We start from the raw sequence: 12693 nt of genomic DNA, 5'->3' as shown, positions 1-12693 counted from the left end.
TGGAGGGAGTCCAGTTGGGTAGAGTTAGCATGAGAGCCTGTATTTGGTCCTTATACCCACATAAAAGTCTGATGTGTATTTGTAGTCCCAGTGCTGGGGACTTGGAGACAGGAGGGTCCTGCGGCTCCTGGACAGTCTACCCTACTTGGTAAGCTCCAGCAAATGAGAGACCCTATCTCAAAAAGCACAGTGGACAGGTCTTGAGGAACCTCTGATTTCCATATATATCCATACACATGCCCACATAGAGATTTGCTAGTGCCAGTTTCAGTGACTATCTAAAACGTCGTAAGTACTGTGATTTTAAAATTGATTGGAATAGCAGAATTGTGAAGGCCAGTCTATAATTGTAGCCTGTACTAAAACAAAGCCTCAAACATTTGAGATTGATTTGAGTCCCTGGCTTAAACATTAGATACTAGTGGTGTGTGATTCTCCCATCTTTCTTAGTATTCTCATAAGAATCTTCTAGAAGCTGGCAAGGCATGGTGACATATGCCTTTAATCTTGGCACTTGGGAGGCAGAGGCAGGTGGATTTCTGTGAGTTCAAGACTAACTTGGTCTATGTAGTAAGAGCCTATCTTTTGGTGGTGCGTTGTGCTGGTGCTCTGGGAGGGAGATGACTCTAAAACTCACAGTCCCTTATAATTCTGTAAGTCAGTGAAGTAGAAAAAAATCAGATCTTCAGGGGAGAAGAGGGTAAGAGTTACTGAAAAGTAGGAAGCAGGGTCTGCTTGTGAGAAGGCTCAGTTGATAAAAGCACTGGCCAGCAAGCTCAATGACCTGAATTTAATCCTGGAGCCCGTGTGCTGAAAGTGGAGAGCTGACTCTAGCATGTTGTCCTCTGACCTCCGCATGAACTGTTGTGGTTGTGCCCACATAAGTATATACACATTAAAGTTAGATACGAGTGTGCTTACAGGAAGTTCTTTTCTTTTTTCTAGACAGTATTTGTCTGTGTAGCACTGTGGCTGTCCTGGAACTCAAGCTGTAGACCAGACTGGCCTTGAACTCAGAGATCCACCTGCCTTTCTGAGTTCTGGGACTAAAGGTGTATGCTAGCACTGCCCAACCAAACACTTGATTTTTATCACTATGTACGTGCCTAGTACTGATAGTCAAATGAGGCCGAAGTGTGGCAAACTGTGCCACCTCAGTATTCATCTTCCCTGGCACTGTCTCTAGGTAAGATGGAACAGCCAGTGTATGTCTAGCTGGACAACAGTGTACCAGGTCTGCTGCCCTCTGCTGTGATACAACACCGAATTCATGACTCAAGCATTAGGAGGATCTGTACAGAACACTTATGTTCACGATGGTGGCAGCACTCGCAGTGTGCTCCAATACAGACTATGCTGGAGAACTTGGAGACCCTAGATGTGCTCGTTTATTTGGGATCTTCATTATCTGGACACAGATCTTGATAGTGAATCTCTTGATGATAGATACGCAGCTAATTTATCCCGGAATTCATGAAGATAGTTATATTGCTGAAAAAGAGTAAAGATATGTTGAATATACCGCAGAAAAGTAGGATCAGTGTAGACTCCATACTTAGCTAAGAGCAAATGTTTCTGAACCTTTAATTGGACTTGGGAAGGGGAGGAGATGCTGGCTGCGGGAGGCGTGGGAGGGGCAGATTCTGTAGACTCCGTCCTTTGCTGCTGGGACTAAGATTCAAAGTGAATCTGCTGTCCAGTGTGGAAGGGCCTACCTTTCTGCTGGTGTTTTTCCCCCACTGAACACTGAGGAGGGCATTCTTTGTAACAACAATGACACAGTCTAAGAGTGACTGGTGCTTTTGATGACAGTCCATTTGGAATAATTTTCATAAAAAATTAAAAAAACAAACCACTATATAGATAAGCTAAGTACTTTAAGCAGTTTATTGAAGTTTAAATATCTTTCCAAAAGATAGCTCTGACAGCCATCATTCCTGATAATGAACTGTACTGCTAGCTTTCCTTGGGAGAGGTGGTGAGGGCCCCTTAGCCACAAAATACCTAGGTAATGGGCCCAACACCCATATTAGTGTGGCTTCCATTCTCGGTGACACGGAAGATGTGACACATGTATAATTCATACCTATCTGATTGGATTTTGTTTGAAAGAGGAACTTCCTAAATTTGAAGCATTTGATGTTAACAGAATAAAGGGAGCTCTAGTTTCAGAGCCTGTGTAGAGAAGTGCATCAGGTAAGGTTTATTTTGTGAGTGGCTATATTTAAACCTTGAGAGGCGGGTTGCTTGGCTGGTAAGGGTGAATGTATAGTAAGTCTTGGTACTTGAAGCTGGACTAGACCTCTAACCCCAGGGAGGCAGACTCAGAGTCAGGCAGCCAAGGGTGAGGGCTCCTGAGTACCACTCTGGTGACAACCTAAAGCTTAGACAGAGCACCTGGCACAGTAAGACATGAACTTTAGAGGCGTGCACAAGCAGTGTCATCAGTGGGCTTGGGTAACATGATTTGTCACAGCCTGTGGTACTGCTGCCCTGTTGCTCAAGTGTTTAGGAGAATGGAAGGTATCCAGTATCCATGGCAACGTACAATAAAGTATTGCTCTACTGTTTTGACAGCATTCATCAACATCTCAGCGGCACAGTAGGGTGTATAAATTGCTTGGGATACAACTCCACCCAAGAAAAATGTTTATAGTAGCCATTTCCTGGCTGAGTCTGAGCATCAGCATGGGTACTGACTGGGACAGAGGCTGAACAATCGCAGATCCCTAAGAGGGTAAAGTGCAGAATTTAATTGTAAGTAGAAAAGATAAACCTGTGTGTGTGTACACGTGTGTGTGTGTGTGTGTGTACACGTGTGTGTGTGTGTGTGTATACACGTGTGTGTGCATGTGCATCACAGCTTTGGAAATTGAGCTTATGGCTCTCTTACACCCATTGCATTGTATTTGAAAGAGGCCACCAATGCAGCAGACAGAACAGCCCAGTTCTTACCTTGATGGTCTGTATCGCCCCAGATCCTCTGACATCTCGAAGGCTGTCTATGGCTTGCTGTGGTGAGATTGAGTCAGACAAGTATAGGAGGAGACAAGCAGCTACTGAGAACATGACAGAAAAGAACGGACTATTAAGAAACTGGCTTGATTTTGTTGCAGACTTGATAGTCAGTTGGACTTCCGTTGCAGCAAACTCCATCCAGTGTGAGCACACGGACTGAAAGATAAAAGACTGAGGCCCTTTATCCTGCACTCCCGAAAGTTAGCCTCGTCTAGCCGCACAGCTGCTATAAGCAGTGGCCCACACATTTCTGTGTGAATGTGTGCTCTGTTTCTCCTGGGTCTGGAGCTAGGAGTGGAGTTTTGAGGCATGGTAACTCTGGAGCTGAGGAAAAGAAGAGCTTTGCAGAGCAGTTGCACTGTGCTGCATTCCCAGCAGCAGCAGCAGCAGCAGCAGCAGCAGCAACAGCAGCAGCAGCAGCAGCAGCAGCAGCAGCAGCAGCACAGGTTCCTGGTTCTAGGGCTGCTCACTGATTTTGCACACCACAGCCACCCTGCAGGCTGCCATTGTGGGGCATCGCTTTCCGTGCTGTCTGCCTGTGTATTTTGGGGACATGTTTCCTCAGATCCTTTGCTCACTATTTAAAATTGCCACGTTGGTCTATGTATACTGAGTTGTATATTCCCTTATCAAATACATGGTGTGCAATTTTTCTTTTCCTATTCTATATATGGCCTTTCATTTTGACAATGTTCTTTCTTTTACAAAGGTTGTTAATTTGGATCTTGTTTATACTGTTTTATAATAATTACTACAGTGAGGCATTTCTTGTTTTTTTTGTTTTGTTTTTTGGCAGCACTCTTTAAAATTAACAGACAGTAAATAACTATACTTCGTTGCTATTATTCCTTCTTTGTTTGGGTTTGGTAAACTTATATTGTGGTTTTTCTCTCCTCTCTATATAGCGTGAGGTAAGGTCCCCAAACAGGAGTTGCCTACTTTGAAGTTAAACAGTTAATGAAAATATATTTCTTACCAAGACAGGATCTTCCAAGTCCTCCGTAACAACTGAAAGGGAAAGAGAGTTTTGAAGTTTGTTTATTTTCGTTTTCTCCCAAGTTACAACTCAAGACTTACTCTCTCTGCCTTCTGTTTACCTCTCCAACTCTGGGTACAGCACCTTGCACTCAGATCAGCATTGCTGAGTTATCACCAGAAGCAGTACATGCTCATTCATGTTGTCAGGTGTTCTGAATTCCTCTAAGGGTCAAAGAGGGCCTTAGTGACTACTGAACCCCAAACCCTACATCTGAGAAGCGGAACAAGTAGGAATCAAGACTCTGTCCTTTTGGTAAAATCTGAGTAGTTCTGGAGCAAGTGCCAACATACAATCATCCTTCCTTCCCCTGATGCAAGCACAGAGGTAGTCACAAAGGACTGGGCTCGGGTCCTGACACTGGCCAAGGTCCTCGAGCTTGCTTTCTTTTATCTGTGAGATGGTGTTACTAATAGAACCTGTATCAGAGTGAGCGTTGCACGTGGCAGTGTTTATAAAGGGCTCAGAACACAGGCTGGAGAGAGAAACCTCTGAATGCTAGTGGAAATGGCCTACCACCAAACAGTTCTGCAAAACTACACCTTCCAGGAAAACAACGATCAAAGCTGGAAAACATTCCTTTAAATCACCTTCAAAGATCCTCAAAAGCATATTGTAGGGAAATAGGGAAAAGCCCAGCCGTCAGCCACCACTTAGGGGAGCCTGACGCGTTCTCCCAATCCAGGATCACCCATCCGCCGAGCTTTTCTGTTTAAGCATCAGGTAGGAAGTTTGGCTGCTGGAACCTGCTTGGGGTAGAATTTCCTGAGCCTTACTAAACTCAACTGCCTTGATATCTGCAAAGATACAAGTTGCTTTAGGATCTTTGAAAAACAAGTTTAGAATCTGTTTCAAAAAATGGGCCTAAACACTCTTATTTTTTAAATAGCTACATCTGATACTATTTTACATATACTTACAAAGAAATTATACACAGTTGTGTATTCTGAAATTTTGCCTTTGGGTTACCTCATGATGGGTATGCTGTTTTTTATGGGACTCTACCATGCAAGGCTTTTTCATGGGTGCTGGGGTCAGCCTCAGGCCCTCATACCTCAGTGGCAAGCACTTTGCCAACTGATGCTCTTAATAGCCCATTGAAGTCATATTTCAAAAGACCACTTACTGAATAGGGAATTTTTTTTTCTGTGAATTTTGAAAGACAAGCAAGTGACTTCCTTGCTACTGAAAAGGCTGAGATGACAAGTTAAGAGACACGACAGACCAGGAGCAATGCCACAGGAGGAAAGGAGAAATGTCTCTACTCTAAACACTCGCAGCTCTGCTTGTGGCCAGTAGTACCCTTGAAGTGTGGAAGCAGGAAGTTCATGAGTGCTTCCTTCCTCGGTCCCAGGCCTGTCGTGCTCTTCTCATGCATTGGCTTTGTCCTGACGGCAGAGGAGGGAGAGCTGCTGTGTGGTACCCAGGGAAGAACGTACTGTATCAGGGTTTTCCGGTTGTTTTTGAGGCAGGTGGCCAGCTCCTCCATGATTTCCCAGCAGCTGCCAATGTCGGGAGTCCCTCCATCTGGGATCGGATGATGATGGGTGACAATTCCATATTGTTGGTAGAGGTCCAGAAGGTTTGGGACTCTATATTTTGACAGCTCCCCTCTGGTGCAGAAAACAAACACGTCTTGGATCCCGTAGCTCTTTAGTTCTTCTGCCAACAGACCAAGACACACACAGACGCGTGCATAAAACAGGACACATTTAAATACGATCAAGAGAGAGAATAGGGAGTTATGTTCTTCAACCAAACTAGTAACAGGTGCAACTTTGTAAATGTGAAATACCTAATGAAAATACCTGGAACAAAAGCTGATTAGAACTAAACCAGATTGATTGGTGAGTAAAATGCTTTTAAGTGATTGGCTGATGTTATTGATATTTTTGCATAAAAACTTAGGTTTTTTTTCCCCCTTGCAATAAATACTGTCTTAACATTTAAACTCTTGAGAAGGAATAGATAGCATCATTTTTAAGTCTCTCCTAGCCCTATGAAATCAGTCATGTTGACACTCAGGCAAGCATCACATTATCTCTAGCCATAGCTCTTGTGTTCTTCCCCTGTTCTGTGCCGTGCCACACTAATGTGGATTTACTTCTGTTGACTAGGTCTCGAGAAAGTAAGACATTAGCTGCACTAACCTTATATGGTTTAGCTCTTTTCATCTTAATAGTGGGAACCAAGAAGTATTTTTATAAGATTTTATCCTGGAACTTAAAAAAAAAGACTTTCTTTTTTTTTAATATTTATTTATTTATTTATTTTATTATATGTAAGTACACTGTAGCTGTCTTCAGAGACTCCAGAAGAGGGCATCAGATTTCGTTATGGATGGTTGTGAGCCACCATGTGGTTGCTGGGATTTGAACTCAGGACCTTTGGAAGAGCAGTCAGTGCTCTTAACCCCTGAGCCATCTCTCCAGCCCAAGATTTTCCTTTTTTAACTGTGCATATAAATGTATGTCAGGATGGGGGTAAATGCACGTGTGTGCAGGTGCCTGTGGAGGCCAGAGGGCTTCGGATCTCTGGGATCTGGGGTTACAGGTAGTCCTAAGCTACCCGATGTGGGCTCTGGGAACTGAATACTGGTCATCTGCAAAAGCAGCACCCACTTTTAACCACTCTCTAGCTTCTGGACCTTCTTTACGGCACTATTCATTCTGGATTATTCATTTCAAAATAAATAATTCCCAGCCCCAACTGTCAACATTCATCTAGTCTAAGTACAAAGTTTTGTCAGTTGAAGTACACTTCATACACCTTGTTTTAACGGCAAAGAGAATAAAGATCAAAATGATTTTACTAATAATTTGCATGATTTTATATTTTCTCTCGTGTGGAGATATATATATGTGTGTGTGTATTATATATATATGATATTCCTAGTAATATATAATGTAATATAGATAATATATATGATAGGAAAGTAGAACAGAGATTATGTGGGGGAAGGAAAAGATCTAAAGAGAGAAGGAAGGTGGAAATGAAGGCAATGTGGCCTAAACATTGTATATTTTTACAATTGTAAAATAATTTTAACATGTAGTTAAGTTAGTAAAGCTTTCAGAAGAGGGAGTAATTTTCTATAATGTCTTCTGTCCGCTGTATGGTGGCTTTCAGGGACATTCTAGGTCTTCCTCACCAGGTATTTTGATCTGTTCTATATAATGGATTTTATGTGTGACTTCATTGTTTAAAAAAAAAAAAGTTAATGAAAAAACTAGAATCTTCTTTTTATAAAAGCTGCTAAATAAATAGGAAATTCTAAAATGTGTAATAGTAGTTCTGAACCAATGATTTAAATAGTATTGCTTATAACTTACATGTCCTCCAAATGAAACATGTAAGCTAACTACTATCGTTGTATGTGTACCAAATGCAGGACATATTTGTAAATTCCACAAGGGTCAATTCAAGGATTAGTCTCTTTTTGTCCTTTTTGTTTTTGCTATCCTCTGGCTGGCCTGAAGCTTGCTGTGGAGGCCAGGCTGGCCTTGAATACACAGATATCTGCCTGTCTCTTTGCTGGGGTCAAAGGCAGGTTTTCTATTTACATACTTTTCTCCCTCAAACAGACATAGTCTGCCATGTGTGTATAACTAGGACTGCGAAAAAGTTGTGTTCATGTAAATGATGACTCCTCGGCCTGTTACAGATACCTCTTCACATTCGAGAAGTTCACAGAGATGCCAAAAGAATTTATTTTATATATTGAGAAGAGAATACAGTTTGACAGATTTCAGGCTTAAAACAAGACTAGTAGTAGGCTTTTGTCACAGTGAACCTACCTGTATCTTTCTGAATATTTCTTCTAACATCTTTAAACTTACAACCTATAGATAAGGCAAGTAAAAAAACGAATCAGTTGTTTATAATCAGTTTTTTACAATCAGTTGTATAAGAAAGCATATTTGAACATATGTACATGCTACTGTAAAAAGTCATTTTACATGGCTATTCATGTTTCAATTCCATTTTAACTGTACATATTAATTTCTGACTCTTAGAAACATAGCTGTGGAGACTGGTAAATTTCACTAAAGGAGTCCAGGAGCAGGAGTTCCTGGCCATGGTCTTAACCTCATTTGTACCACTGAATTGGGAAAGTTAGAAATGTAGCCCTGGATGCAGAAGGTGTTCCTGAAGGCTTCTCTAAACAAGCTCACCGGTCTGTATGCACTGAGCCACCCGTCAGCTCACCAAGATCTGCCCTCATATTAGTAGGAAGCCATCGAGTGTTCTCACCTACCTGGAAGAGCACATAAACCGAGAAACTGGGAACAATTCACTCGCGACAGAGGTAGCCTGTGAAGGGAAATTTATCAAGCTTAGTTTTTAAAATTGTACAAATGGAAATTGAGCCTGCCCAACAAGAGCATCTGCCCCAGAGTAAGGAAGGCTGCATTAACATCTACAGCAGTCACAAAGCACCAGTCCATAGTTAGCGTGGGGATCAGGGAAGGCCTGCAGTGAGCAAAAGTACGGAAATGGGGACTGACCTACTTTAATGCCAAGTAAATCTAAAAGAGCAAGTTGAGAGTTTACCATGAAGGTAATGGTTCCTGAACACTCTACAGGTAGAGCCAGCAACCCTGTGGTATGATCCCAAAAGCTTAGGGCCAAATGCTTTTCAGTTTCAAGATGCTAGAAGGATTGCATAGACCTGACCAACTGAACATCCCAATTTGAATACCTAAAAGTCAAAATTCTCAAAATAAAAATATCTTCTCAAGTGTTTGTGTGATTCTCACGAAAGTTTTGCACTTGGGCTATTTGAGATTTCAGAAGCGGAGGTACTCAGTCAATAGTAACCTTAGTTGAATGAACTGGAAAATTCCATCTTAATATTAATTTTGCAGTGTTAAACTTTTCTGGGTAAAATCGCCTTATAGATATAATTTCATATGAAGAGAACAGGATACCATTCTTTATTGTGAATACTTTTGATTAAAATGGAAAATGTTTCTAGACCTCACAGTCCTAGTTTACAGTACCCACGGACAGAGGCTCCCCACCTGTGTGTCAGGAGATGAGTACTGAGAAAGGCCAGCGCCATCATAGAAACAACAGCTGGGATGGAAAACTAGACTTAGTTTTGAATAAAAGGTAATACTTATTTGATGACAGAGTAAAAGACAATACTCAGTCCTCACTCTTCCTGTGGAGGGAAAGGGATCAGAAGTTTAATTTTCGGTGCTGGGACATGAGTTAAGCCATATCCTGGTAAGACTACTGGCTTTATGGGGATGAGAGGTACGGTTTAGTTGCTGGTTGCAGACACCCTGGCGTGATCATAAGTCTCACGCCATGACTTGGGAACTGATTGACGATGGTCCACCTAACTGCACCAAGAACTGCCTAAGGGACTGGCAAGGTGCACCAGTCCTGGAGGTCCTAACCTAAAGAACAGACTATGGAAGGTGAGGGGGAGGAGTGCTTGGCTGACTGGAAAACATGTTGGGGTATGTCCCTCCCTGGCTACTTCATGTTACCATTCTACTCTGCTTCCTGGCAACCATGGTCAGAGTTCCTGTGTCCCCCCATGTACCTGCCCCCTGCTACAGTGGATGGAAATATCAAAAATGATGGGCTAAAATGAACCTTCCTCCCTTAAGTCATGTATGTCAGGTAGAAATAGTTATACTGATACAGCTTTTATTTAAATGGTCTGCTAATAGGCCCATCATCGTGACCAGTATTAAGTAGGATTTAATTTACTGATTAATTATTAAATATACCATTTTGGGCATTACTGTTTCTCTCAGAAGCATTTTTTTTTTGTTTTTGTTTGTTTGTTTGTTGAGATAGGGTTTCTGTGTAGCCTTGGCTGTCCTGGAACTTGCTCTGTAGACTAGGCTGGCCTTGAACTCAGAGTTCCACCTGCCTCTGCTGGGATTAAAGCTGTGTGCTACCACCACCCAGATGGTATTACTGTTTCTCTAACTCTAAAAAGAATACATAAATCTTGGTTGGAGATCATTTTTAAAAAAATCTTCCTCTATTTACTTGCAGTTACAAAGAGGTTTTTTTTTCCCCCCTCAATGTGTAAAGGATTAAAAGAGGAAAGAGTAGTTTTATTCCTATCAGATAATAATATAAAACATGGAGAAAGAAAATCTCTTAAAGATTAAAATTCTTTAACTGACACAGAGAATACTTGATATTGTCAGTTGATGTAACATTAAATACTGTAACTCACCACTGAAATGCTGACATACCATGAAATTTGAATTGGAGTCTGTTCTTCATCAACAGGTTCTTCGTCTGAAGAATCAAACTCACTTGCTTGTATTGAAATGGGCTTCAAAAGAAATGCTATATTAAATTACTAAAAGGAACATTTGCATATAATTTCCACATAGCTGATCCATGATTAAACACCCACTGAATTAATATTTGCAGTTTTCTCAGTCATTAATCTGGGCTATCAGATCAGCAATATCAATAGTGAACTATTACTGCTGACTATTTGATTAATCACAGTACTACTGTACATTGGGTAGAACTGGGCTTAGACCAAAAGACTATCTGGCTCCTGGAACTGGTCCTTGGATAATATCAGACAAGGCACCTAAGTTTATCCTCTATCAGCTTTCCTCAATTCTGAAGTACCATTTGCCCATTCCATCTCAGACATTCCTTAGACCCTCTGATGTTTGTGCTCTGAAGACCTGAAGACCCTGTGATATGCTGTCTACCTTCAACACAGCTAGAGAGACAGCGGTGTGCAAGGTTACAGGATGGCAAAGGTGTTAAACTAGCAGAAACCATGTGCTGTAGAGTGGAAGGAATGACTGAGCATTTAGGGAACAGGGAAGGGTTTCTTAGAGACCATTGAGCTAAGCTCTGAAGGAAGAACCTGCAGGTTTGTAGGTAGACTAGGAAGTTAAAGCAGTCAGTGTGAAAATTCAAGAGCTAAGGCAGGTATGATGGTGCAAAGCTTTGATGTCAGCATTGGGGAGACTGAGGCACAAGTTCTAGAGCAGTGGTATACATGGCCAGGCTGGCTCAAAAGAAAACACAATATGGGTGGAAGGGTGGAGGATTGTGTATTCAGTAGAGATGACCCAGAAGAGACAAAGCCAGTGGACACTGCTCATCCCCTTTCTAAAACAAAAACAAAAACAAACAAACAAACAAACAAAAAACCCTTTCCACTCCCTAATTGGAACCATCTGAGATCAGACATTTGAACAACACGTGTATACAAAAATATTAGTTTTAAAGAATGTCAAAAGGAGAAAGTAGACTGCGGCTGTGTGATTCCCACATCCATCCAGATCTACCCCTTCCCAGGCAGCAGTGGACTACAGAGGACTCACTTGTGCTTGCCAGAGGAGGTAGATCTCAAGAGAGGAGGAAATAGCGAGCTCTACGTGTGTTCAGTTCCTCTATACCAGAGGTCAGATAGCTCACTCTTCCTCTGGCAACAATGCAGTCGGTAGGCAGCTGACACAGTGGACACAAGACTTGCAAGAGTAACCACCTGACTGCTTGGCTTTCAAGCTCTTCTAGAAAGGTCTTGCTGGAGGAACAGGTGATAACTGGCTGAAATTATAGATTGCGGTTTCTTTGGATTGCTCTTTGGTATAAAACACAACGGAACCCAAATGAAGCCTTTAAGTGGAGTGTCAGCTATGAGGTAGAAACGATATGTCAGGTGGGGCTTCCAAGTCATGGCTAAGACCCCTTTTCTTTCTCCTATAAAACCAGATTTTAAGCTTGTGTGACTTTTCACTCCACCCCTCTCAGCCTGCTGTGGATAAATGCTAACAGGCTTAGACGTCCCTGCCTTCCTCAGGCCCAGGGATTCTGACCTGCAGGAAACAAGACGCAGTGCCCTGAGCTTTCTGAGGGAGGGTGGCTATCGTGATGTCACTCACAAACGGGGTCGTTACAGCCTCTGCATCTGAGGCATCAAGCCACCCACAACCCCGGCCGTGACAGCCTCTGCATCTGAGCTGTCAAGCTGAATGGCTTGGCCCTCTCTGGCAGGGTCGTCGTGAGGCCCCTCAGGTGGGCAGCGAACCGCAGTGCCACAGATCTGCCACTCAGCCTCCCCGACGCGCAGGGCGGTTACTGTGCGAATCGCACCGCTGGCCGCCCAGCAACGCAGCCGAGGCGGTCCAGCGTCTGGCCCCGTGGCGAGGATCCTTCGGGTCCCGGACAGCCCCACTCACCGGCTTCATCGCGGGTCGCCACTCGCCGTAACCAGTGCCGCCGCCCTCGCAGCCTTTAGGACACCGCCCGCGAAGAGCCCGCCCCCGTCAGTCCATTGGTCCGCCCACGTAGGAGGTGGCGCGGGGCGTTCCAGAAACCAATCATATCCTCGCTCTGTTTCTTACTCCGGGGCCTTGCTCAGCCTCTGACTACTCATTGGTTCAGAGGAAGTCTTTGAAAGACGCGCGGAAGGAGGGCCCGGAAGAAAGGGGATTGGCTTGGAGGGCTCCGCCCCTCCGCCAGTTGAGGGCGTGGACGTGGCGAGAGGCGGAGCGAGGCGAAGTGGTTCCTCACAAGTCCAGCGCTTTGGAGACTTTCTGGACTTAATTTCTGAATGATACCAGGATAGGGAGCATTTTCTTTTAAATTGTTTTAACTTTCAGGGCGTGGTAATTGGTGGAGGAGAGCCT

The 12693-nt window shown here is 43.2% G+C and overlaps 1 protein-coding gene across 5 annotated transcripts; it reads right to left on the bottom strand.

Annotated features, from left to right (window-relative positions):
* Window positions 1-1361: 1361 nt before the first annotated feature.
* Cdkn3 (cyclin-dependent kinase inhibitor 3) lies at window positions 1362-12431 on the bottom strand. Of its 5 annotated transcripts, none has more exons than XM_030248044.1 (8): window positions 12244-12431; window positions 10263-10364; window positions 8313-8368; window positions 7852-7896; window positions 5494-5716; window positions 3995-4026; window positions 2956-3056; window positions 1362-1491 (listed from the first exon to the last, which is right to left on the bottom strand). In XM_030248044.1, the coding sequence occupies exons 2-8, from the start codon at window positions 10310-10312 to the stop codon at window positions 1405-1407; spliced, it is 594 nt and encodes a 197-aa protein (XP_030103904.1). In that variant the 5' UTR covers window positions 10313-10364; window positions 12244-12431; the 3' UTR covers window positions 1362-1404. The 5 variants fall into 5 exon arrangements, with proteins under 5 accessions (XP_030103904.1, XP_006519657.1, XP_006519656.1 ...); XM_006519594.3 differs by having other exon boundaries at window positions 2956-3059; window positions 10263-10378; window positions 12244-12427; XM_006519593.3 differs by having other exon boundaries at window positions 2956-3059; window positions 12244-12425.
* Between the last annotated feature and the right edge of the window lie 262 nt (window positions 12432-12693).

Source organism: Mus musculus, chromosome 14 (assembly GCF_000001635.26).
Source record: "Mus musculus strain C57BL/6J chromosome 14, GRCm38.p6 C57BL/6J".
Lineage (NCBI taxonomy): Eukaryota > Metazoa > Chordata > Mammalia > Rodentia > Muridae > Mus > Mus musculus.
Note: the sequence above shows the minus strand (reverse complement) of the source record. Positions and strands in the feature narration are given on the sequence as shown.

What these genes read in the sequence shown, in the direction of transcription:
- Cdkn3 (NM_001360041.1), bottom strand. An exon ending in ACTCCAATTCAAATTTCATG is followed by an intron (nt 8,369 to 10,281) that starts GTATGTCAGCAT and finishes TTCCCTTCACAG; the next exon opens with GCTACCTCTGTCGCGAGTGA. An exon ending in AACCGGAAAACCCTGATACA is followed by an intron (nt 4,027 to 5,493) that starts GTACGTTCTTCC and finishes TTTCCCTTTCAG; the next exon opens with TTGTTACGGAGGACTTGGAA.